Consider the following 27,132-nt stretch of genomic DNA (forward strand, 5'->3'; position numbering starts at 1 on the left):
ATTTTGGAATCTTGAGTTTTTAAAGTTTATCTTTAGGGCCCTCAGACATTCAATACTGTTTCTTTATTTCCTTGATAGGGCCATCTCTTTTTTTTTCCATCCCAGAAAACCATTCTTAAGAGAGTGTCTGAAACACCTTCACATCAGAGTGCAAATGGTTAACAATGGTTAAAAAGAGGGAACCTTTATTTTTAACAAGGATCATATTTTTTTTTAGCTAAAGGAATTCTGCTCTAATAGTTAAATTTCAAGCCTCCTGGTGGAATGTATGGATTTGTGTCCTCAGAGTCAGTTAGGCTTGGTTTCAAATCCTGTCTCTGACATACACTGGCTGAATGACTCCACGCAAACCACTTCACCTCTAAGAAACTTTCTACAATTATACTTGCTGACCTGCACTTGTAGAGAGATTTTCCTCACTGGGAATTCACCATATTAATGACATCCCATATCTGGACCACAAAACAAGAACAAAAACTTATCTAAGTATATGTTGTTTTATCCATTAAAAACATAAGCTTTTGGAAGGTAAACTCAGTTTCCCTTCATCTTTGCATTCCCACGCCTAGGATATTGTAGGGGCTACTTTGTCCATCAATGTCTCTTCCAAGGAAAGCTCTTAGTTTTCTGTTTTCTCCCTTTTTCCTTTTCAAAAGTGAGAGCTGAGCCTGGAAGCTACCACCCAGAGCCTTTAAGTCTTACCCACAGTGGTAAATACAGTACAGCAGAAAAATAAGGATCCCAGAAATGACCAGTCTTTGGGGCTGAGAAGCCATTCGGGCTCCAGTTCATTCTGTATAACGGTTTTGGTCATCTCCACGAAACGCATCTTTCTTTCACTCTCTGTTCCTATAAAGGAAACAGGACAGGTCATGACCTGCATTAGTCAAAGAGACAGAACTTTTTTTCCCAGGAATTTTTTCCTCATCCCTGGACAGTTAAATGAGTGTTTCCTAGATAGTGGACTGGCAAATGTACTGTAATAGCTATTAATACCACCAGAACGGAGGCTTGCTGCCTCAGTTTGAGGAAGTATGTTCTGCTTGGTTGAGATTTAAACCTTACTGATCACACAATGACTATATTCTGCAGTTCCCTGAGGCTCTGGAAATACAGTAACACAGTTTATATTCTTCCTGCCTCTTGGATCACCCCAGGGATTAATGTCAAGAGCAATGGCCAGAATCAGGAAGCCCTGTCCTGCCGCCTTATTGCCATGTGACCTTAGGAAAGCCAATTTCTCTGAACCAAAGTTTCTTTATCCATCAATAGGGTTGTTAGGATAAAAAAAAATCTTTGAAAAGTAAAAGGAGGGAGGATATCATTCACATATATGCATATATATTTGTACACATATATATGCATATTTGTTATTTCTATAAGTTTCATAATTTCCACAAATGAGGGAGAGGGAAAGCATTTATTAATCCTCTACTATATGCCAAATACTGTACTAAGTGCTTTTATAAGTATTATCTCATTTGGTCCTCACTGTATCCCTGTTGAGGCAGGTTCTATTATTATCCCTATTAAGGTAGAGTGACTTTCCCAGGGTCACACAGATAGTAAGTGTCATTGTCTTGATCTTGGGTCTTCTTAAGCACCCTATCCATTGCACCACCTACTTGCCTCTATGACTGAAGGAAGGAAGGAAGGAAGGGAGGGAGGGAGAGGAAGGAAGGAAGGAAGGAAAGAAGGAAGGAAGGAAGGAAGGAAGGAAGGAAGGAAGGAAGGAAGGAAGGAAGGAAGGAAGGAAGGAAGGAAGGAAGGAAGGAAGGAAGGAAGGAAGGAAGGAAGGAAGAAAAAACACATTTATTAAACTCCTATTAGAAACAAAACCTATGGAAACAACAACAAAAAAAAGTGAAGACAGTATCTACTCTCAAGGAGCTCACACTCTAACTGTGGGAGACAACATATGAAAGTGGAGCTGCAGGGATGGTGGAAAGGCCCAGGTGCCATCAGTTGAATGTTCTTTCCTGGGATCTGGTGGGCAAAGATTCAGGTCATATGGCAAGGGCCAGAGGACCTTGGGATAAAAGCAATGGGATAAATGGCAAGGCAAAGGCCTAAAGCCTTCTGCATCTCATCAGAAGGAAGAGAGTTTGTGACTTCCACCTCATTCAAGCAGCTAGAATAAGGTTGAAGGTAGAGGCTATGCTTGGAATCAGGATGCAAAAAATGATCATTTCTTTTTTTTTCCTTTATCATAAAAGTATTTTATTATTTTCTAGTTACATGTAGAAATAGTTTTCAACATTTGTTTTTATAAGATTTCTAATTTCAAATTTTTCCCCCACTCTCTCCTCCCTCCCCCTCCCCCAAGACAACAAGCAATCTGATATTGGTTATATATGTACAATCACGTTAAACGTATTTCTGCATTAGTCATGCTGTGAAAGAAGAATCAGAGCATAAGGGAAAAACCTCAAAAAAGAAAAACAAAAAAGTAGAAATAGCATGGATCAATCTGCATCTAGATTACACAGTTCTTTTTTTCTGGATTTAGGGAACATTTTCCATCATGAGTCCTTTGGAACTATCTTGGACCATTGTATTGCTGAGAACAGTTAAGTCTGTCACAGCTGATCAACACACAATATTGTTGATACTGTGTACAATATTCTCCTGGTTCTGCTCATCTCATTCAGTATCAGTTCATGTAAGTCCTTCCAGGTTTCTCTGAAATCTGCCTGCTCATCATTTCTTACAACACAATAGTATTCCATTACATTCATATGCCACAACTTGTTTAACCATTCCCCAATAGATGGGAATCCCCTCAATTTCCAATTCCTTGCCACCACAAAAAGAGCAGCTATAAATATTTTTGTATATGTGCGTCCTTTTCCCTTTTTTATGACCTCTTTGGGAAAAAGACCTAATAGTGGTATTGCTGGGTCAAAGGGTATGCACAGTGTTATAGCCCTTTGGGCATAGTTCCAAATTGCTCTCCAGAAGGGTTGGATCAGTTCACAGCTCCACCAACAATGCATTAGTGTTCCAATTTTTCCACAGCTTCTTTAACATTTATTATTTTCCTTTTTTGTCATATTAGCCAATCTGATAGGTGTGAGGTGGTACCTCAAAGTTATTTTAATTTACATTTCTCTAATCAATAATGATTTAGAGCATTTTTTCATATGGCAATAGATAACTTTGATTTCTTCATCAGAAAACTTCCTGTTCATATCCTTTGACCAAAAACATGATAATTTCTAAGGAGTGGATATAACTAACAGAGGCAGGCAATGTGCTATACTGATTTAAAAGGGGGGGGGGGAACTTTAGAGTGGGGAATGCCCTGAGTTTGAGCCCTGCTTTGGATGTACACTGGCTTTGTGATCCTAAGCAAATTATTTAACTTCATAGTGCCTTCAAGCACTTCGTAGCCTACAACCTGCTGAAGAGTTACAAATATGCATTAGGAAATAGGGGTTTATTAATCAGGATCTCCAAAAAATAAAAGTTTGGACAAAATAGAAGGACTGGTTGAATTCAGTAATTGTGTTTCTGCTTTTTTTGGGGAGGGGGGCAAAGCCGGAATTTCAGTAATAAAAATTTTTTCTTTTCTTTTTCAGAATTCACCAGGCAGTTAGGCACTAACCAAGTTTGAGCCTTTTAAGGAACGCTTCTTGGTTTCTCAGCCTGTTCATCTGGCCAATTGTTCTAATCTTGTCTGAGTGGGTTGGAACACTTCCAGATGTTAGCCACCTGACCTCACTCTATGCCCCATTTTTGTTCTTCTGAACCCTTGGTTCAGGTAAAATATTCCATGGACATATAGCAGGTATAGTTTCAGGATAAAGCTGGATCCCCCTGAAGGCCATTATTATCTGTGGGCATAGTATCTCTGAAATATCAGAGTATTTAGATGCTGAGGCTTTGGTAGGTTGTCATAGCTAACAACTCTGGTGCCCATGGGCAATACATTTGGGGGTACTTGAAGAGATCTGGCCTGTTAGGGTTCAGGCTTACTAAGGGAAAGACTTCTGGTCCTCCAGAAATTCCATCTTAAATTCCCCTAGCTATGGACAGGAGCCCATGACTGCCCAACCCTTGAGATGAGGCAGAGTATAGGTGGAGGAGACAGCAAGCAGAGATAATGACAGCGGGGGGAAAAATCAGATATTTTCCAACTACACCCTTGGCTGGGGCCAAGAAGAAAGGGAGTTGAGTGAAGGACTCAAGATATGGCATCCGAACTTCCTCCCCAGCTTTCTCACAAGGCACCTTTTCCAACTCCCATCTGAAAGGGGAAGGTCACAACTTGGATCATGTGGCCCGAGGCTAGTCAGTTCTGTTCTTAGAGAAAAGGAGATAAGCTGAATGCACAAGGAGAAACCTTCAGTCCAACATTACTTTAAAGATTGGTAAGGGACAACAGCTGATATCTGTAGAGCAGTGAGGTGCTTTTTAACTCTTCCAAGGACTTTCACATGCACTGGAGACACATGGAAAAGAAAGAGTCCTAAGAAACCCTCCAGTTCAACTTCTTCATTTGAGAGATGAGGTTAACCAGCCTCAGGGAGTGTTTTACTTTGAGCTACAGAATGCTAATTAGAAGTAGGAGTAATAAAATGAGAAACAAAACAAACATACCAGTCCTGGATCTGGAGTCAGAGGCTTTGGCTGTAATCCCAAATCTGTTACTTACTACCTGAATGACTATGAGCAAGTCCATTTAACCTCAAGCTGGTCTCAGTTTCCTCATTTGTAAAATGGAGTCAGGGTAGAGGGGTAGGATGGGTAGGGAAGAGTCCTCTACGATCCCTACCAGTTTGAGAACTATAGTCTTGGCCATCATGGCAGATATGGGATCAGGACCTGTTTGTTCTACTATACAATGCTATCTTTCCTGAGCCCAAAGTATTTAAAGGGAACTATCACCAAGAAAACAAAAACCACCTCACCCAAACCAAAAATCCTATCAAAGTGGCTTGTTTAAGGCCATTAGTATGTCAGTAGTAGAACTAGGACTCATTTCACCATGACATCCTTCCTTGAATTCATCAAAGAGGAAGGGATTGAATACTTTTAACAGAAAAGGCATTTCTTTTTGAACCGTTTCTTGCATCAAAGCCCAGCATTCTGACAAGAGCAGAGACCAGAGAGGCTTTGTCTCTATGTGATCTGTGGACCTGTGATGTCATATCTTTTTTTTTTTTTGTAAGGCAATTAGGTTTAAGTGACTTGCCCAGGGTCACACAGCTAGTAATTGTTAAGTGTCTGAGGTCGGATTTGAACTCAAGTCCTCCTCAATCCAGGGCCAGTTCTCTATCCACTGCACCACCTAGCTGCCCCATGTGATGCCATATCTTGAGTCCTTTATCCAACCCCCTTTCTTCTTAGTATAATCACTCCTCCCTTGCTTGGCCCCAGCCAAGGGTGTAGTTGGAAAAGATTGATTTTCCCTACTGTCATTATCTCTGCTTGCTGTCTCCTCCTCCCTCCACCCATACTCTGCCTCATCTCAAGGGTTGGACAAGGGGCAGCTAGGTGGCACAGTGGATAGAGCACCAGACATTTAACACTTACTAGCTGTGTGACCCTGGGCAAGTCACTTAACCCCAATTGCCTCACCAAAAAAAAAAAAGGAAAAAAGGGTTGGACAGTCATGGGTTCCTGTCCAGAGCTAGAGGGGCTCAAGGTGGACTTTCTGAAGGACCAGAAATCTTTCCCTTAGTAAGCCTGCACATTAACAGCCCAGATCTCTTCAAGTACCCCCAAATGGATTGCCCACGAGCACCAAAGTTGTTACCTATAACCAACCACCTACCAAAGCCTCAACATCTAAATCTCTGATATTTCATGATGTCAGCTGCATCGAGTTGCTCTCTCCAGGGAGCTGGCCAGGCATTCAGAACATCCTCTTCTCCTGGGAGCCATTCCAACTCCCCGTGGGATAACCTAATAGTTACCAGGTTCTCTTGCCAGGAAGCTAAGCAAGAAGTAGTTAGGGATCTGCAAACCTGTCCATCTAAAGGAGCAGTCTCACTTTCTTCCTGTCCTGCTTAAGGGATGATGCTGGAAGCCACATTCCCAGGTTGGATCCCTGAGGGATTCTACCAGCTGAGTGCCACAGCAACCACTTAATTTAAAGACAATGGGGGAGGGGCAGCTAGGTGGCACAGTGGATAGAGCACCAGCCCTGGATTCAAGAGAACCTGAGTTCAAATCCGGCCTCAGACCCTTAACACTTACTAGCTGTGTGACCCTGGGCAAGTCACTTAACCCCAATTGTCTCACCAAAAAACAAACAAACAACCAAAAACCAAAACTAAACAAATAAAGACAATGGGGACCTAGGCCCAGAAAACCAAATTCTCCAAAAGGAAACAAAAAAGGTTCACTTAAAAAAAATCAAGTGAGACCCTTCTAAACACCATGCCTTTGGATACCTGTTAAAAAATCAAGCGTTCACTTCTCAGGGCAGAATTTCACTTACCTGTTATATTTTCATAGTAAATCCAAAGTTTGTCCAAAAACGTCTCCAATTCAGCATTCCTGTTTTCTCTACTGCCCTCAATGGCAGAAAAGAGGGCTGCTCCCAACAGGGCATAGATGATCAAGCAAGATAGGAAAAAGAGGTTTGGGAAGATTACCCCACAGGCTCTGTAGCAGCGATTCTTTTTTGGTCGTGTGTTTTCAGCTTCCACTTCTGAAAGTCTTGGGACTAGAAATGATCCCCTGTCAGGATTCAGATATCTGGAATTTCGTCTCTTGGGAGCTTCTTTCCCATTTGGGACATGGAATATCGCCTTGTCAGGGTCCATATTGTAAGAAACCTGTCCGTTGGCAGCCTCTTTTCCTTGAGGAACCATCCCACAAAGATGAAGAAGAATGGGGGAGTTTTCCACTTTCAGTGCATTAGTTGAGAATGTTCCAGAGGAGGCAGGAAGCTGCTGGCAACTAATTAATTAAATCAAGAAGATCTGGTCAGATGACATCCCAGCCCCCCATCGCCAAAACCCCAAATGCTATTGATATGGCCACCTGTGATGCTGATAGAAACCCACTTTATAGCTAACATCCAATGGCTTGAGAAGGATGGGTTTACTCTGGTGAGTTTTTCCCCTAGCTTTAGTTTCCAACTGGTGATGGGTGTCTGCAGTTCTACTCTCAAAATGTTCAGTGGGATTATTTATTATTATTTACCTAACATCTGTGGTTGGGACTTTGTTCTAATCAGGCCTCTGGTATTAGGTTGATGTGCAGTGTAGGGTGTTTGTCTGGGACTGCAGTTGTCTATTTTATACCTTTCTCTGTTGACAACATCTGGGCAGCTAGGTAAGGCAGCCAGATACCGTGCCTGAGCTCAAGTTAGGAAGACCTGAGTTCAAATCCAGTCTCAGAAACTTACTTAGCTGTATACCTTAGGCAAGTCACATAACCTAAGTTTCATCTGTAAAATGGGGATAATAGTAGCATCTGCTTTCCAGGGATGTTGTAAAGAACAAAGGAGATAATAATTGTGAAGTTCTTGGAATATAATAGGTGTTTGATGTTTATTGATTTTTTATTATTTACAATGCTTTATTAGCCTTCACTTCACATGGGGCCCTCTTTGAATGTGGGCTTGTTTGGTCTACCTTCTATCTAAGAATTCTACTATTAAAACTCAATCATGGGGGCAGCTAGGTGGCGCAGTGGATAAAGCACCGGCCCTGGATTCAGGAGGACCTGAGTTCAAATCCAGCCTCAGACACTTGACACTTACTAGCTGTGTGACCCTGGGTAAGTCACTTAACCCCAATTGCCCCCCCCCAAAAAAAACCAACTCAATCATGGTCCATGGTGGCCCAACAAATCAACCACCAGCTCTTCACGCAGAGTCACACAGCTAGTAAGTGTCAAGTGTCTGAGGTTGGATTTGAACTCAGGTCCTGAATCCAGGGCCAATGCTTTACCCACAGTGCCACCTATCTGCCCTTCGACCAGTCCTTCTATGAGTTAAAGGTCATCAAAATCTAAACTAGGCAGGTAGAAATAGGATTAGCCTGTTTAGGCTAATGATTAGGGTTTTTGGTTAAAGACCCCATTTTCTAGGGGAATGGAAGAGTTCCCTCTGAGCCTGCTGTTTCTGATACCCTACTGTAATCATACCTAATGACATCCCTTGGGATAGCAACCAGCAAGTGTTTATTAAGCAGGTTCTATGTGCCCAGCACTAAGGGAAATATAAAGAGGGAACAAAGAAAAGAAACAAGCATTTATTAAGTGCTTACTATGTCCCCTCCTAGATCGCTGCATTGTTGCGGCAGAGTGACTTACACAGCTCAATGAAACAATGAGCTCTTCTGCCCAGGGTTGCCCAAGATGGACAGTTCATAGTGGAGAATTCTGACAAAGGATGATCCACTGAAGCAGGAAATGGCAAAGCACTTCAGTATCTTTGCCAAGAAGACCCCATCGACAATACTAAAATGATCATTGAAACGACATTGGAAGACAAGACCCTCAGTTTTGAATGTGTCTAATGTAACTGGGGAAGAGCAGAAGACAACTAAGGTCCAGAAAGATGAAGGGAATTGGCCAAAGCCTAAAGGAAACTCAGCTGTAGATGTGTCTGGTGATGAAAGGAAAATCTGATGGTGTAAAGGTCAGTGTTTCCTAGGAACCTGGAACGTAAGATATATGAACCAAGCTAAGTTGGATGCAGTCAAACAGAAGATGGAAAGTTCAAACATTGACATCTTGGGTGTCAGTGAACTTAAATGGACTGGACTGGATGAAATGACAGAATGATATCTGTTTCAATATAAAGCAAACCATTCAATATCACAGTAATATAAATCTATACTCCAACCACTGATGCTGAGAGGTCAAAGTTGCTTGATTCTATGAAGAAAATCTCAAAGAAAAAGAGCAAGAAAACAAAATTGCTGTCTGATAAGGACTTATAAAAAAACTGAGGTAAGAAGGAAAGGGAAAAGAGAAGGAAAAAGAAAAAGATGCTTGACTGAATGCAGAATTCCAGAGAAAATCAAGAAGTTATAAGGTTTTCTTAAGTGGGCAATGCAAAGAAATAGAAGAAAACAATAAAATGGTAAAGACAAGAGATCTCATAAAGAAAATTAGACATACCAAAGTTTCATGCAAAAATGGGCATGATAAAAGACAAAAATTGGTAGAGACCTAATTGAAGTAGAAGAGGTTAAGAAGCAGTGGCAAGAATATATAGAAGAATATATATATATGCATAGATATATAATTTCTCTATATATTTTTTTTCAGAGCAATGGGGGTTAAGTGACTTGCTCAGGGTCACACAGCTAGTAAGTGTCAAGTATCTGAGGTCGGATTTGAACTCAGGTCCTTCTGAATCCAGGGCTGGTGCTTTATCCACTGTGCCACCTAGCTGCCCCCTAGAAGAATTATATAAGAAAATTATATAAGAAAGATTTTAACATCATTCATAACCACCATGATAGTGTGGTTACTGTTCTAGAGCCATACATCCTGGAGAATGAAGTCAAGTGAGCCTTGAGAATCATTGCTAAGAATAAGTCTAGTATAAGTGGTGGAACTGTAGCTGAAATATTTAAAATCCTAAAAGATGATGCTGTTAAAAGTACTGCATTCAATATGGAAATTTGGAAAACTTAACAGCAGTCATTGGATTAGTAAATATTAGTATTCAGTACAAATCCTAAAGGGCAATCAATGCTAAAGAATTTTCAAATTATTGAACTGTGCTCATTTTACACACCAACAAGCTTATACTTAAGATTCTGCAAACAAGGCTTCAGTAATATGTGAATTGAAAATTATTACCAGAAGAACAGGCTGGTTTTTAAGAGGGTAGAGGAACTAGAGACCAGATTGCCAACATTCACTGGATTATGGAGAAAGCATGGGAGTTATAGAAAAACATCTGCTTAACTGACTACACTAAAGACTTTGACTGTGTGGATCATAACAAAATGTGATGAGTCTTCAAAGAAATGGGAGTACCAGATCATCTTACTTGTCTCCTGGGGAATCTGTATGTGGACTAGGAAGCAACGGTGAGAACCAAACATGGAACAACTGATTGATTTAAGATTGGGAAAGGAGTATAACAAGGCTGTACATTGTCACCTTATGTTTCATTTATATGAAGAGTTCATCATGAAAAATGCCAGGCTGAATGAATTAAAAGGAAGAATTAAGGTTGTCTGGGAGAAATATCAACAATCTCAGATATTCAGATGATACCACTCTGATGGCAGAAAATGGAGAAGAATTAAGAAGTCTCTTGATGAGGGTATAAGAAGAGAGCGTAAAGGCTGGCTTGAAGCTTGACACAAAAAGCTCCTAAAATCATGGCAACTGGTCCCATCACTTCCTGGCAAATAGAAGAAGAAATGGAAGCAGTTTCAGATTTTATATTTTTTGGCTCAAAGATCACTGTAGACAGTAACTGCAGCCATGAAATTCAAAAGATATTTGCTCCTTGGAAGGAAAGCTATGACAAATCTGGACAGAATACTAAAAATCAGAGACATCACTGCTGATAAAAGTCCATACAATCAAAGCTTTGGTTCTCCCAGAAGTAATGTATAACTGTGAGAGTCAGAATATTAGGAAAGCTGAGCTCCACAGAATTGATGTTTTTGTATTATGGTGCTGAAGAAAACTTTTGAGAGTCCCTTGGACAGCAAGGAAATCAAATTGGTCAATACTTAAAGAAATTAATTTAGACTGTTCATTGGAAAGAAAAATACTAAAAGCTGAAGCTTAAACACTTTGGTCACATAATGAGACGGCAAGATTCATTGAAAGGATCCTGACATTGGGAAATATTGAATGCAAAAGTGGAAATGGACGGCAGAGGATGAGATGGATAGATAGTGTCATGGAAGCAACAAACATGAGCTTGGACGGATTCAGGAGATAGTGGAGGATAGAAGTGCCTGGCATGCTCTGGTCCACAGGGTCACAAAGAGTCAAACATGATTAAACCAAAGCAACAACAAATGTACTAAACACTGTGCTAAAATGCTGGGGACACAATATTACAATTCAAGCAAAAACAAAAATGGTCCCTACCCTCAAGGAGTTTACATTCTGATAGGAAAAGACAGTACATAAAAGGCAACTGGAGAAGTTGGGGTGGAGTTGGAGGGGATACTTAATGTACCTGGCATGGAAGCATAGTTTTGAAGTCAAGAGAAAGGGATGGGGCCAGGAGGGGAAATATTAAGAAGTATAAGACACAGTCCCTGTACTTTAAGTGTTAGGATCTTAGATTCAGAGTTGGAAGGAACTTCAGATGCTGTCTAGTCCAACCCTTTCATTTTATAGATCAGACTGAGGCTCACAGAGGTTAAGTGACTTACCCAAGGTCACCCAGGTAGTGTCAAAATCATGGGAGCTTACAGTTTAGTTGAGAAGAAATGCTACAAGCATATATGAAAGGCTAATTGGGACAAAAGGTGTCACCAGGCCATGCATAGTGACCAATACTGCAAAATTATCCACTTCTGTGTACAGTTCCTGGCATGTAGTGAAAAATGATTTCTGATTTGACTTGGCTTGGTATAGATAACAAGTACTAGAGGTATTCTGAGGCCAATAGAGGACCCTAGGCTTGGGTAGTCTAGGAAAACTACACAAAGGAGGGATTGGAGCTAGACCTCAAAGTAGGGATCTGATAAGGTCCTTATGGAAACTTGAAAGTTGAATTGTACCAATTCTTCCAGTTGACCAGAAACTAAGGCTGGAGTCCTATAGGAAAGGGGTCATTCAAGCCTCTGTAAACTGTGATGAAATGGGAGTCATGGAGATGAGAGTACCTTCTCCCCCAAGGAGCAAGGAAAGGAGGAAAGCTAGGTTAAGAAGACTGGAAAGCATCTGAGGTCCACAAAGGCCATAGGAATGGCTTGCAGAGGTCTATTCTAAAATAAAAGTAGAAGAAACAAAACTAAACTAAAATAATTTCCTGGAAATATCAGAAATAGGCAGTCACCTGAGAGGCTGTAGGTTGAAAGCCTGGGAAGTATCTGAGGATTAGCAAGCAGTCCAGTTTGGCTTAAGGAAAGAGCAAAAGAATGGGGAGAAGGAGGAGAAAAGGCTGGAGACAAATTAAAGAATTTGGACTTTATTCAGTGGGCGAAAGGAAACCATTAAGAGGTTTTGAGCTGAAGATTTATGCATTAATAAGATTAAACCTGGAAACCATATGAAGAGCAGATTGGAGTGGGAAGTACCTGGAGGCAGGGAAAACAGGAAGTTACTATACTAGTCCAGGCAAAAGATTATAAGGGGTTAGGCTGGAGAACAGTAGGAAGGGGACAGCTATGAGGAAAATTGGTAAGGTGGAGCAATAAGAGTCTAGGACATAGCACCTAAGAAATGGTTAGTCACCATGTCAAGATTTGTCATGGTGAATAGTATAATGTGTCTCTCTTTGAGATCTGCTCAAACTCTGTGTTTCCTTTAGCCATGATGCCCATTAATCTCCCAAATGCAGTAAAATCCACAAAGATATGCTATTCCACAGTAGACTGGTCTTATTAAACTTTACCTCCCACAAGGGGTATGATTGTGTGTGTGTGTGTGTATGTGTGGTCTTTGTTTTTGTGCCTGTGTGGGCCTACTGATGCAAGTTACTATGATTATGAATAGAAAGGCCACTCAAGTCTAACTTAATTTCTTTTATTTCTTTTTTTTTTTTTTAGTGAGGCAATTGGGGTTAAGTGACTTGCCCAGGGTCACACAGCTAGTAAGTGTTAAGTGTCTGAGGCCGGATTTGAACTCAGGTACTCCTGACTCCAAGGCCAGTGCTCTATCCACTGCGCCACCTAGCTGCCCCAATTTCTTTTATTTCTATTCCCAATATGGGAGCTCTGTCTGGACTCTCCTTTTCAATCTTTGCTGTGGATTTTCCAGTGTTTAAATCATAGGTGATGAGGTGTTCTCTGTGGCTACCATTTCTAAGACTCTGCTTTGGAATATTTCGACCTTTTGATTAGTCATGGCCACATTTATAGGATAAAGTTTTGTCAAAACTTCTTTGCTTAGAAAAATTTGAAATTGGAAATCTTATATAAACAAATGTTGAAAACTAAAAAAACAAAAACAAAAACTTCTTTGCTTACAGGGAATGGAATGGGATGTCAGAAATACTGCCAAGCATGAGAAATCTTTGCAGATTTATTTAATATCTCTTATTTGGGAGGAGGTAATCTTCCAAATTTGTGGAGCAGGTACTTTGGTGGTTGTGTAGAGATACCCATTTTCTTGGGGGAGGTTCAGACTCCCTTTGTGTTGACCAAAATGACAAGGACCAGTGACTCTATTAAGGACCATTCTATTAAGCAGGTATGAAGTAGGAACATGACATAGAGGTAAAACCCAGTGGCTATACTGGTTTTACTTACTCCTTTTGTTCCTGTAACTAGGCCCATTTGAATGTCAATCAGGGAGTATCATGAGAACTAAGGGGAGCCTCTTTGCTTGATCCCTTCACAACTACTATGAGGTTTGATTGAGGACAGTCCTTTAAGTGGGTTTTGTGGATAAAGACTAATAATTAGGGGTTTGTTAGGAATCAAAAGGAGTATTCTTACCCCAAGTCAAGAAGCAGCAGTCAGGGACCTTGAGTCAGCACCAGAAGAAAATGAATCAAAAAATGTATTTAATCTTACCTAGCTAGCCTTTTCTGGTTGTCTGGGTTGGTATGTTGAAGTCATAGCACTAGACTTAGCTCTAAATGAGTTTTATACTTACTTTACCAGGGAAAAGTTTCTTAATTGCTACATTCAAGAAGATTGCAACTTGGTATGTCAATGACCATGAGACCAATGGAAATGCCCAGCAGAGATAATGTAATAGAAAGTGTAGGTGTGATGACACCCAACATGGAGTAACACAGTGACATCACAGGCCTTGCATTGTTACAGATGTGAGCTGCCCCAAGCCACATGTGTCACCTGGCAACACCCATTCCTATGTCTGCACCATTCAAACATGTACTCTTGTCTCATGGATTTGAGGCACATATTCCTCTCTACACAGGTTTCCCAGCCACCCTAAGCTCCCTGTGTATGAGCCTTACCTTTGTGTTAACTGGTCATCTTGTCTGTGTGGCCCTCACTTGTGGCCTTTGTTGGAGAGGTATTCCGTGGATGGATAGTGGGAGAGATGGATAATCTTTTCACGTCATGTGACTTGCCACACTGTTTGATTAAATTTCTTCAGCTTTGAAATGATGTGGCCTCTGGTTGGGTTGATAAAAATGAACATGTTAGATGGGTACATGAGCTTTGTTTTAGGGTAAATGCTGGCACAGAGAATGCCTTGAAACTGGAGTGAGTTCTTAGGCACCCATATAAGAGATGATATCAGGTACCATGGTTGTAACAAATCCAGGAAAATGTCTTACATTGCAGAATAGAGCTATGTGGCACAGTGTATACAGTGCTGGACCTGGAATCACAAAGATCTGAGTTCAAATACTGTTTCAGATGCTTGTTATGTCACCTTGGGCAAGTCATTTAACCTCTGTTTGCCCAGTTTCCTCATCTGTAAAATGGGAATAATAATAGTACCTACCTCCCAGGGTTGTCATAAGGATCAAATGAGATAATAAGTGTAAAAGGCTTAGCACAGTGCCTGGTATATACTAGGTGTTATATAAATGTTAACAATGATCATAATGGGTCAGCTAGGTGGCGCAGTAGATAAAGCACTGGCCCTGGAGTCAGGAAGACCTGAATTCAAATTTGGCCTCAGACACTTGACACACTAGCTGTGTGACCTTAGGCAAGGCACTTAACCCCCATTGCCCCACAAAAAAAGGATGATGATGTTGGTGGTGGTGGTGGTGGTGGTGGTGGTGGAGAAGAAGAAGAAGAAGAAGAAGAAGAAGAAGAAGAAGAAGAAGAAGAAGAAGAAGAAGAAGAAGAAGAAGAAGCACTTACACTTGATTCCTAACAGGGGTATTTTCTGAGTTATTCAAAACTTCTGGGGCAGCTAGGTGGCACAGTGGGTAAAGTACCTGCCCTGGATGTAGGAGGACATGAGTTCAAATCCAGCCTCAGACACTTGACACTTACTAGCTGTGTGATCTTGGGCAAGTCACTTAACCCTCATTGCCCTGCAAAAAAAACAACCCCAAAACAAAAATACAAAACCAAAAAAATAAAACAAACAAACAAAACTTTCAGGTCTCCAGGACCATAAAACATTTCCTGTTGAGCTTTAATCATCCATCTCAATGGAGATAATAGCTTGCATTTAAATATTACTTTAAGCATTTCCAAAGAATTTATATAACCCATTTCATTCTATTCTCACAGCAGTTGTCTGTAGGTGCTCTTATTATTCCCATCTTGCTGATGAGTAAACTATTCTTAAGGGTGCAAAGTGACTTCCTTATGGTATTAACTGTCAGAGATGGAATTTGAACAAAAGTCTTTCTGACCAAAAATTCTACGTGCATTAGTTCCATATTCATGAGAGGGAGGGAGAGAGGAGTTTTCAAACAAAGATAGATCTCTGGTGATTGGGAGAATGATGCTGACCTTGCTATAGACAGGAAAGTCAATTTCTTTCCTTTGTTTTTAGTCTTGGAGGAACCAAGAGTAGGGGACTAGACCTGGGATTTCATCGATAGAGGGCACTCCTAATGAAGGAAATTCCCTCTACCAAGGCAGGTAGCACCATCTCTGCAACTTAGAGAGTTGCCTAAATTCCTGAAAGGTTTAAGTGTCTTTCTTAGGATCACAAAACCTACATGTGTCAGAGGTTAAGTTTGAACCAAGCTCTTTGTGGCTTCTAATCTGTCTCTCTATGTCTAATATTCTAATATGTCTCTCTATACCACACAATCCCTCAGCGGCTAGGCTAGCTCTGTATTTGTTGGTGCATTTGGAAGTACCAAGAGCCATACAAAGGAAGGTACAAGATTGGTCCCAGGTAAAATTGTGAAGTCAATTTTTGGTTTTGTTGACATAATAATGAAGGTAACATAGGTTTTATTTCAGATTTTTTTTAAAGGTCATGGCCCCAGTTAGTGTTGCACAATATAGTCCCAACAAATGTTCTTGCCCTGGATTTTATTCTGTCAGTGTCTATAAAAATCACCAAACTTAAGAGTTAGAAGACACTTTAGAGATGATCCAATCCAAGGATTTTTAACCTTTTTGGTTTTACAAACCCTTTTGGTGGTCTGGTGAAGCCTGAGAATCCCTTCTTAGAATAGTGTTGTTAAATGAATAAAATGAAAAACATAGGATCACAAAGGAAACCAATTATATTAATATAGTGTTATAAAAATATTTTTAAAAAAAACCAAATTCCTGCTCCCTATGTTAGGAACTGGTCTAGTCCAACGCCCTCATTGTACAGATGAGATTATTATTATTGAGGCCAGGAAAAATAAAGGAGCTTGGCCAAAGTTTTACTCAAAGTGAATAATAGAGCTGAGGTAAGCACCCAGCTTCACAGACTCTCCATCCCAGGTTCTGTGGAAGAAATCTTAAGAGAAAATCAACACTGGCAAATTACACGTGACCCTAATGTTCTGCTAAATGGGAGTGAGAACCTTAGAAAATATCGAGGCCCACTATTGCTTCATTATTGTGTTAATGGCAACCAAAATACAGACAAGTGGGAGGAGAAGTGAAACCTAATGGGTCATACTAACGAATGCATAACTCCTATAGCATCTCTGGAAAAGAGTATGTCTTCATTCAATATTCATTCAACAAATGTTCACTACAAACAGCTGGATGTTGGGAGTTCTATAGAAAATTATTGTCATGGGGAAAACAGGGTAAGGGGTTTGAGGTCCTTAGGAATTCCTCTTTAAAGAATTACACCCTCTGGTGTTGATGATATTTTTCTATTTTGAGGTTTTTCATCATTGCTCTGATTTTTCTCTTATAACATGACTAATGCAGAAATATGTTTAATGTTATTATGTGTATATATATATATATATATATATATATATATATATATATATATATATAACCTATATCAGATTACCTGCTGTCTAGGGGAGGGGGGGAGAAAAATCTGGAAAGCTTGTATAAACAAAAGTTGAAAACTATCTTTACATGTAATAGGAAAAAAACTTTATTAATTAAAAAAAAAAGAATTACACCCTCTTGCACACAAAAGCAGTTAGAATAAGATGGTAGTTTATTTCGAGGCTGAGGAAGGGAAAGGGAGGGGAAGGGAAGCCATGAAAGAAGTCCTTGGACTTCTTATGGGGAGAAAGGCATGCCACAGAGAGAGTGGCTCTGAGATACCAATCTCCTCGAGCAGGAGACTGGCAGGTACTTTTATAGAGGACTGATGGGGGTGACCATCTAACTGTGGAAAGTTCCTTTAGTGAGGGAGGATCATCCCCCACTGGTGGTGGCTGGAGGAATTGGGTGAGGGGTGGCTGCAGACCATCTCCTCAGGACACAAAGGAAGCAGCCACACCTAATCTGAGCTAGCTCAGTCCAATCTGTTTCCACTTATCTCTCTAGACGTGTCTGTCTTCTGGTTTAGTTTCTCAAGGAGAAGGTTCTTTGATGTGCCCCAGAGAACTTCTGGGGTGCTATGGGTCTATAACATTATGAAGCATGGTTTCTTTCCTCAAAGTACTTTCACTCTAGTAGGTAAAGCTGGGAAAGGCACACATGAAAAACTAAGTATTAATACAAAAGATGTTACAAAATCTTAAACTGGAGGATGGATGAGCACTCAGGGATTTTATGAAATAAGCTAATGCTTCATTGAAGAGGCTGGACTAATTGAATTCTGAGAACCTTCTAACTCTGGCATCAAATGACTATCACCTGGGGAGGCTTTACTTCAAGGAACTCTAAGCACAAAATCAATATTCTCTCACTTGTGGCTCATTTAATCGATCTTTACTTAATTCAATTCATTTTAATTCAATAAACATGTATTAAGTGCCTGCTATGTGTCAGACACTGTGCTAAGTGCTGGGGATACAAAAAGTGGCAAAAAACAGTCCCTACCATTAAAGGAGATGACAATATAATGGTCAGTGTGGTAGACAATGTGGGAGAAACAAAGAAGTGTAAGACTCTCAATCTCTCTCCTCAGGGTATTTATAGTCTAGTCAGAGAGAAAGAACATTCAAACCTGGAAAGAAAATAGTACAAGAAATGTCACAAGAAAGTGCCAAGTGAGTGGTACAGATAAAAAGTGATGAGTTAAGGGGAGAGGTTAACCCAAGGGTTAGTGGTATTAAGGAAGGATTCTTGGTGGAAATGAGATTTGAGATGAACCTTGAATAAGAGGTCAGATTTTGATAGGTAGACACATGTCCTACTCCTAACAGGGTATGCAAAAAAAGGGCATCTCTCCTAAATTCTATCCTTGTCCTTATATCCATTTGCCAAACACAGATCTACCTTGTACATTATTACAGTATTGGGAAGAAGTAATGGGACCACAGAATATTAGAGCTGGAAAAGACCTTAAGAATCATTCAGCCTATCTCCTCCATTTTGCAAATGACGAATCAAAGGAGTGAAATTTTGCTATTTCAGTGATAAGTCCCTACCGAAAACCAAGGTCAGAAGTGGAAGAAAAGGAAATGGATGAATATATTCACATGGCGTGTGTTGGTTTTTCTCTGAATTGTTGCAGTTAAGCCTGTCAAAGAATTTAGAACCAGTTCCCTTCTAGGAGTTAAAGAGCAGAATAGCAGAAGGCAAGGCTACCCATTATTTGATTAGAGATGGCCTAGAAACTCCATATGCTTCCTGAACCAAATATTGCACTAAACAGGAGTTTCACCAGCTCCTGGCAGCTGATAGTAGATAGCTGCCAGTCAGTGAACATCTAACATCTTTACATTTAACTGAGCTTTTTTCATGATAAATGCCTATCATTTCCTGTAACATTCTAGAATGTCATGGTAGCCGCAAATGTGTGGTTTTCCAATGTGTGAATTGTCTCTGTGAGGGAGGCCTGATTTATTTTGGAGGAGTTCTCAACCCAAGTGCAGCATATCTGAGGAAATGTTGACTGGCTAAAGCTCCACTAACTGGTACGTTCAATTAACTGGAATTTTGGCCCTTTTACTTTTAGAACAAAGAGGCCCACCGTATAGAAATAAACATATGAGGGGGACAGCTAGGTGGCACAGTGGATAAAGCACTGACTCTGGATTCAGGAGGACCTGTGTTCAAATCTGGCCTCAGACACTTGACAATTACTAGCTGTGTGACCCTGGGCAAGTCACTTAACCCTCATTGATCTGCAAAAAGAAAGATAGAAAGAAGGAAGGAAAGAAGGAAGGAAGGAAGGAAGGAAGGAAGGAAGGAAGGAAGGAAGGAAGGAAGGAAGGAAGGAAGGAAGGAAGGAAGGAAGGAAGGAAAGGAGAGGGAAGGAAGAAAGAAAGAAACATATGAGGGATTTAGATGAAGAAAAAATACAACCTCCTGAACATGGCTTGGGCTCAATCTACCTTCAATCCATTCTCCAGTCCTGCACAAAGGAAAGAAAAATTCAGTATATTGAGTCTAAGACAGCAAAATCCTCCATCATCAAACCCAGTTTCAATCACATTCTCTAGATTGTATTTACCAAGACAGGAGAACCAAATAAAACATTTTAAGGATTTTTTGACAGAATGGTAGCAATTTGATGAATATTCAAAATGGGAAGTTGAGACAATTAGGTTCAAATCCCATCTCTGACAGTGATCTTATTCTTGTACAAGTTAGTTAATATCTGTGAGGGAAAACAATCCTTAAAGGCTCTTTTATTTCCTTCTAATGAGGAGGCACCCTAGTGTGCAGTTAGTGGGTGCAAAGAAAGGGGGTTCAAAGGCCCTGTTTTATACCCTAGTCCCTAATGCGAATGAGCCCTCCCCTTTTTCATCATTGGCTTGATTACTCAAGGGTTACAATCTACACACAAAACTAGCTAATTGGAAGGTAGTATTCCCATCCTTCTTCCTTATATGGGCATAACTCAGGAGTGGACTTTATTCTTCCTTATATGGACACAACTCCAGAGCAAACCTTATTGAGACCAGGGCTCCTTGAACCATGTGATTTTGTTAGCCAGAGGGGAAGGAGGGGATCTGAGACCTTGGTCCTACAAACAGGTCAGGAGGAGTATGATTGACTGTTATATCTTCATTGAGAGGAGACAACTACCCATTTTCTCACAATATCTCTGTGCCTTTCCCCCCTCAACTGAAAAATGAGACTAACCAATCTTTATGCTTTATGCTCATAAGTTCTATGATTTCATAATTCTCCCATCCCCCCATTGTATTTCCAGGTCATGTGAGCAATAAGATGAAGTGAAAGAAAATCTAAAAGAAGAGAAACAAAAAACAAGGAGATTAAAAGAAAATTACATGAGCAAATTACATGAGCTCATTACATGAGCAAAACATATGAATCTTTTTTTTTGGTGAGGCAATAGGGGTTAAGCGACTTGCCCAGGGTCATACAGCTAGTAAGTGTCAAGTGTCTGAGGCCGGATTTGAACTCAGGTACTCCTGATTCCAGGGTCAGTGCTCTATCCACTGCACCACCTATCTGTCCCAAAACATATGAATCTTAAAGACAGAATATGTAGAGATATTAATGAATATGGTTGCAAAAATCCTAAATAAAATACTAGCTAAAAGATTACAATGATCATACATTACAACCAAGCAGGATTTACATCAGGAATGCAAGGATGGCTTAACATACGGAAAACTTAACATCATTTATTATATAAATAACAAAAGTTTTTTTAAAATCATTATATCAATAGATGGAGAAAAAGCTTTGGATAAAGTACAACATGTATTTTTATTAAAAACACTTGAGGGGCAGCTAGATGGCGCAGTGGTTAAAGCACTGGCCCTGAATTCAGGAGTGCCTGAGTTCAAATCCGGCCTCAGACACTTGACACTTACTAGCTGTGTGACCCTGGGCAAGTCACTTTGCCTGCAAAAAAAAAAAAACACTTGAAAGTATATATTTAAATGTTTTTTCCCTTAAATTGATAAAACAATTTGCCTAAAACCATTAGTACGTATTATTATTTCTTTTTTTTCTTTTCTTTTTTTTTTAGTGAGGCAATTGGGGTTAAAAGTGACTTGCGGGGGCAGCTAGGTGGCACAGTGGATAAAGCACTGGCCTTGGATTCAGGAGGACCTGAGTTCAAATCCAGCCTCAGACACTTGACACTTAACTAGCTGTGTGACCTTGGGCAATTCACTTAACCCTCATTGCCCTGCAAAAAAAAAAAAAAAAAAAAAAAAGTGACTTGCCCAGGGTCACACAGCTAGTAAGAGTCAAGTGTCTGAGGCCGGATTTGAACTCAGGTCCTCCTGAATCCAGGGCCGGTACTCTATCCACTGTGCCACCTAGCTGCCCCAGTACGTATTATTTCTAATGGGGATAAACTCAAAGCCTTCCCAGTAAGATCAGGTGTAAAATAAGAATTCCTACTGCCACCAATATTATTCAATGTTGTATTGGAAATCCTAGCAACAAGAATGAGAAGAAAAAATGGAAGGAATCAGAATAGGGAATGAAGTAATAAAGTGATCCCTTTTTGCAGACAATATGATGATATACTTGGAAAATCCCAGACTCGACTAAAAAGTTAGTTGAAATAATTAACAATTTTAGCAAAGTAACAGGATTATAAAGTAAATCCACATAAGTTATCAACATTTCTATATATCACAAACTCTGTAAGAAAAGATAGTAAATAACTCTAGATAGTATAAAATACCTGGGAGTACACCTGCCAAAACAAATCCACGAATTATATGTACAAAATTATAAAAAACTTTTTCTACAAATAAAATCAGATTTAAATGATTGGAGAAATAGTAAATGCTCATGGGTAGGCTGGGCCAATATAATAAAAATGGCAATTTTACCTAAACTAATTAATATATTCAATGCCATCCCTATTAAATTACTCCAAAATATTTTACTAAAATAGAAAAAGGTAACAAAATTCATTTGGAAGTACAAAAAGTCAAGAATATCAAAGGAATAAAAAAATGTAAAGGAAGGAGGTTTAGCAGTACCATATCTTAAACTACATCATACAACTTTATCAAAACTATCTAGTACTGGCTAAGAAACAGAAAGGTAGATCAATGGAACAGAATAGACATAAAATTTACAACTACAAATAAATATAGTAACCTTGCACTTGACAAGTATAGAGACTTGAGTTTGGGGAATAATAATTCGTTATTTGGTAAAAAAAAAATTGTTGGGAAAACTGGAAAGACATGTGGCAGAAATTAGAAATAGACCAATATATTACACCATTTACCAAGATAAGGTTAAAATGGATATATGACAGACATAAAGAGAGATATTACACAAAAATTTGAAGAACATGGAATATATTACCTATCAGACTCATGGATAGGTGAACAATTTATGAGTAAACAAGAGAGAGAACAATGTAAAGTGCGTGATTTTGATTACATTAAATTAAAAAGGTTTTGTATAAATAAAACAAATGTAGTCAAGATCTGAAGGAAAACGGAAAATTGGGAAGGGGGAAATTGTATAGACAGATTTTCAGATAAAGTTTTCATATATCAACTATATAAAGAAATTTGTCGATTGCATAAGAACACAAGTTATTCCTTAATTGATAAATGGCCAAAGGATATCAACAAGCAGTTTTTCAATGAAGCAATCAAAAAAATTTATAGTCATATGAAAAATGTTCTTAATCATTATGTTTAGAGAAATACAAATTAAAATAACCCTGAGATATCATTTTACACCTATCAGATTAGCTAAAATGATTGAAGTGTAAGAATCAAGTGTTGGAGGGGAGGTGATAAAATTAAAACAGTAATTCACTCTTGGTGAAATGTGAATTTATCCACCCATTTTGGAAACAGTCTGGAATCATGCCCAAAGAGTTATTAAAGCTCATATACCCTTTCACCCAGCAATACCACTACTAGGTCTATTTCCCAAGATGATTACGGAAGAAGGAAAAGAACTTATATGTTCTAAAATATTTATAGCAGCTCTCTTTGTGGTGGCAAAGAACTGGAAATTGTGGAGATGCCTGCTGATTCAGGAATGGCTGAACAAGTTGTGGTATATGATTGTGACGGAATACTGCTGTGCTATAAGAAATGATGAGCTCGATAGTTTAATAGCTGTCCATTGTAGATTTGCAGTTTCATGTGCAATCATCTTTTTAAAAATTATACTGTTATGGAAATCATTGTTTTATTTCTTAAGTTCAGAATAAAATAAAATATATTAATTGCTGGCAGAGTACTTTAGGGTATGCAAAGCACTCAACATATATTATCTCATTTAAACCTTGCAACTTTGTTGGGGGAAATCATGTAGGTATTATCCATTTCACAAATGAAGAAACTGAGGCAGACAGATTAAGTGACTTGCTCAAGGTTATCACACAGCTGATAGGAGTTTGAGGCTGGATTCAAACACAGTACTTCCTGAAGGGAGCTGGTTAGTCCTGAGTTCAAATCTTGTCTAGTTAAAATCATTTACTAGTTATATGACCTGGGCAAGTAACATAATCTCTGATTGCCTTGGTTTCCTCAACTGAAAAGAGGCATAATAATAGCACATTTCAGGGTTGTTGTGGGGACCAGTGAGAAAGTACTTAGCATTGTTCCTGGCACATAGTAGGTGCTTTACAACTGCTCATTGCCATTCTTTCCTTTCCTAATTCCAATCTAACCTTACATCATCTCTGCCTCTTCATGAATGAAAATGAGACTCAGCTTTCATACAGTGCATGTCCTTAGCTACGTCCACCCAGACCAATCAATCCATTGTAGATGGATGTCATTCGTCCCTCCAAAAACTGATACACCAGGGCAGGGGTATTCCATGCCAAATCCTGACTTGGAATATAGCACTTCCTTCTGGTTCCTATCACAATCCCTTGCTGGAACTAGAAAATGACTGGTTAACTCTTTCAGCTTTTAATTTGGGAAAGGGGGTGGAGTAAGAGAGGGGTGATAATGGAATGTGGAGGGGGTTTACACTCTAATCGGGAAAGAATTCTTCTTGAGTTCCTATAAAAACCTTTCCACATTTTTCAGTGGGGAATCATTTCAGTGAGCAGTTTACTTCACTGCCTGAGACACCAAGAAGGTGACCGTACCAGGGTCTGTGAGGAGTTCCCGTGGGAGAAGCTCTATAAAAGGTAGAACTAGACAGAAATCCTAGGAAGTCATCTGCCCTATCAGCAAAAGTCTAAGGCACCAGGATGACCGACTCTACTGGCCTCCCAAACCCTGAAGTGGTTTCATTATGAGTAGCAAAGGCATTGCTAGGTTCTCAATGGCCATGGTCTGTACTTGCTACAGCACTCTGCAGGACCCTTTGGAGTCCTCTAGGGACTCTCCCTTTATCAAATTACAAACCCTCTGTTTATGGAGCTGTCGTATCCCCAAGGTGAGTGAGGCAGATACTTGGAGTAAGGAGAGTTTCTGCCTAAGGGTAGAGGTAAAGGGGTCCAATTGGAAGGAGAACAAGTATAACCTGAAAAGGTAGGTCGGGGGCAGCTAGGTGGCACAGTGGATAAAGCACCGGCTCTGGATTCAGGAGGACCTGAGTTCAAATCCGACCTCAGACACTTAACAGTTACTAGCTGTGTGACCCTGGGCAAGTCACTTAACCCTCATTGCTCCACAAAAAAAAAAAGGTAGGTCAGGTTGGTAACAAGGTGTCTATGAAACAATGAAATCCGAGGACCTGGAATGTGTGAGCAAACTATTGGCCAGAGTAGATTCTCAAGCCCAGGAGTTAGTCATAGAATAAGAGGAAAACACAAGAGACAGAATGGATAAGGCACCAAACCTGCAGTCAGGAAGACCAAAGTTCAGATTCTGCTTCAGATAGTTAGTAGCTGTATAACCTTGGATAAGTCACTTAACTTCCCTGTGCCTCAGTTTCCTCATCTACAAAATAACAGATGTAAAACTAAATGGTCTCTGTGGTCCCAAATAGCTCAAGATCTAAGATCTTCTGGCAAGGCAATAAGCATTTATTAAGTACTTATGAAGTACTAGACATACCTGCTAAGTGCTAGAGATACAAATACAAAGAAAAAGAAAGACAGGCCTTGCCCTAAGGAGCTTACATTCTAACGGGGAGAAGATGACGCACAAAAATGTCAGAATCAGAGCCTAGTGAGGAATGAGAGTTTGTCAGCCTGGCCCCTTCCCAAAATGAAGACCCTTGGGAGGAACTCATTAATTGAAGAAGGTGGCTGACATGGTGGGACAGTGTTTCAGAGTGAGAAGGCTAGAGGGGTTGAGGCAACGAAGTCCCAGGATGAGAGAGTAACTGAGTCATGGTATCCAAGTCCAGAAAGTCAGAAACAGAACCAAAAGTGGAATTGTCCAACATATTTGCCAGACCCTGTTTCCCTCGTGGTCAGAGGAGAGATTGGCTGTGCCCACTTCTGTCTTCATTGCATTTATCAAGCCATGACCTCATGCAAGGGGACTCATCAATTTCAAGTATGTTGAACATCAGAGTTGAAAGGGACATTAGAGGCTATCAAGTCTGGTGTTAAAATGTAAGAAAAATTCTAACTGGGTTATTTTCACTACCTACCACAAGAGGGAGATCTAAGTACAGATCATTGGACATACAGATGAGTCAGGATTCCCTTGTCCCTTTAGTTGTTTCTTAAGCAGGTTTTAATGAGGAAGAATAATATCCCTGGAGAAAAAGAGTATTTCTGCTCTTTGTGTCCTGAAACAGATGAAAGAAAAGTTCAAAGTTCAGGAAAAATCCATGAATATGAGTCATCAAGTGAAAATTGCATAATATATGAATGGCTAAGCTATTTCACCAAAACTGAGTATTTCTGATAACTGAAATGAGGTCTCCCAACAGACAGAAGGACTGGGCTTTCTTCCACAGAATACTTTGTGGGGTAACCTCTTAGACCCAAATCTAACCATCTACCTAATTAAAATAGGGGACAAACATGGAATCACAGTACACCTTAAAAAAGATAGAAGCCCTGGGGAAGCTAGGTGGTGTTGTGGATAAAGCACCAGCCTTGGATTCAGGAGGACCTGAGTTCAAATCTGGCCTCAGACACTTGACACTTACTAGCTGTGTGACCCTGGGCAAGTCACTTAACCCTCATTGCCCTCCCCACCCGAAAAAACGTTAGAAGCCACAAGTTTTAATGGTAGTTTCTTGTTACTCACACAAGCTATTTCATTTCTTGCCCCTGCATCTGTATGCACGTGGCTCCCACACCTGGTATGTACTCCTCTCTCCCCTCTTCCTTGAAATCACAACTCAGGTGCTATTTCCATTTTTTTTTCAGGGAAATGAGGGTTAAGTGACTTACCCAGGGTCACATAGCTAGTAAGTGTCAAGTGTCTGAGTCTGAATTTGAGCTCAGGTCCATGTGAATCCAGAGCCAGTGTTTTATCCTCTTTGCTACCTAGCTACCCCCTTCAGGTGCTATTTCCTAAATGAGCTCTTTCCTGACCTTTCCCTTCTGTCCCTCACCCCAGTTATTGCCATTTTCTCCCCTTTGTAATTCCTTTTTTCTTATTACTATACATATACTTCCTATTTATTTGTGTACAAGTTGTATCCCCACCTAGTAGAATGTAAACTTATGGACAGGGATTGCTTTTGAATCCCTAGAGAGGGCCTTAAACATAATATACAGTTAATAAATATTTTGTTAAATTGAATCGTTACTGTCATTTTTATCATCATTATCATCATATTGTCGAAGAATTTGTTTTTTATGCTCAGAAATGGTGATTATGAGGAAATAGAATTCGGTACAATTCTCTGGACTATTTGAGTCTTTGCTTTCATTGTTCTGTCTCCTTTTGTTTTGTTGATTAGTTGGTAGATGACCTGGTGGAGATTTTCAGCAGCAATTCTCCAGGGGAGCTTTCTGGGTTCAACATGCAGCACAAATCGTCTTTGGGAGTTCAAGCTGGAGAGCAAGTGAAGATAACTTGCTTTGAAGGATAGACACTCTGCTCTCTCCTTATCCACATGAGACCAGAACCATGAGAAATGTTTGAAAAGATGAAATATCTTAGGCATTAGCTTTTGCTTTTAAAAAGCATCTTGCTGCAGATATAGTTAGTCAAAACATGTGAAAACAGACTCTCGGTGTTCCCTTCTCCCTGGA

General features: G+C 39.9%; 1 protein-coding gene across 1 annotated transcript in view; it reads right to left on the minus strand.

Moving 5' to 3' along the window:
- KCNK18 (potassium two pore domain channel subfamily K member 18) overlaps window positions 1-27,132 on the minus strand; it is a 53,815-nt gene that overhangs the window by 11,950 nt on the left and 14,733 nt on the right. Inside the window, exons 2-3 of the mRNA XM_043980392.1 lie at window positions 6,449-6,912; window positions 703-849 (exon numbers count right to left, since the gene is read on the minus strand). Coding sequence (XP_043836327.1) covers window positions 703-849; window positions 6,449-6,912 — 611 coding nt within the window. The remainder of the gene's footprint in view (window positions 1-702; window positions 850-6,448; window positions 6,913-27,132) is intronic.

The sequence above is a fragment of the Dromiciops gliroides genome, chromosome 2 (assembly GCF_019393635.1).
Source record: "Dromiciops gliroides isolate mDroGli1 chromosome 2, mDroGli1.pri, whole genome shotgun sequence".
Lineage (NCBI taxonomy): Eukaryota > Metazoa > Chordata > Mammalia > Microbiotheria > Microbiotheriidae > Dromiciops > Dromiciops gliroides.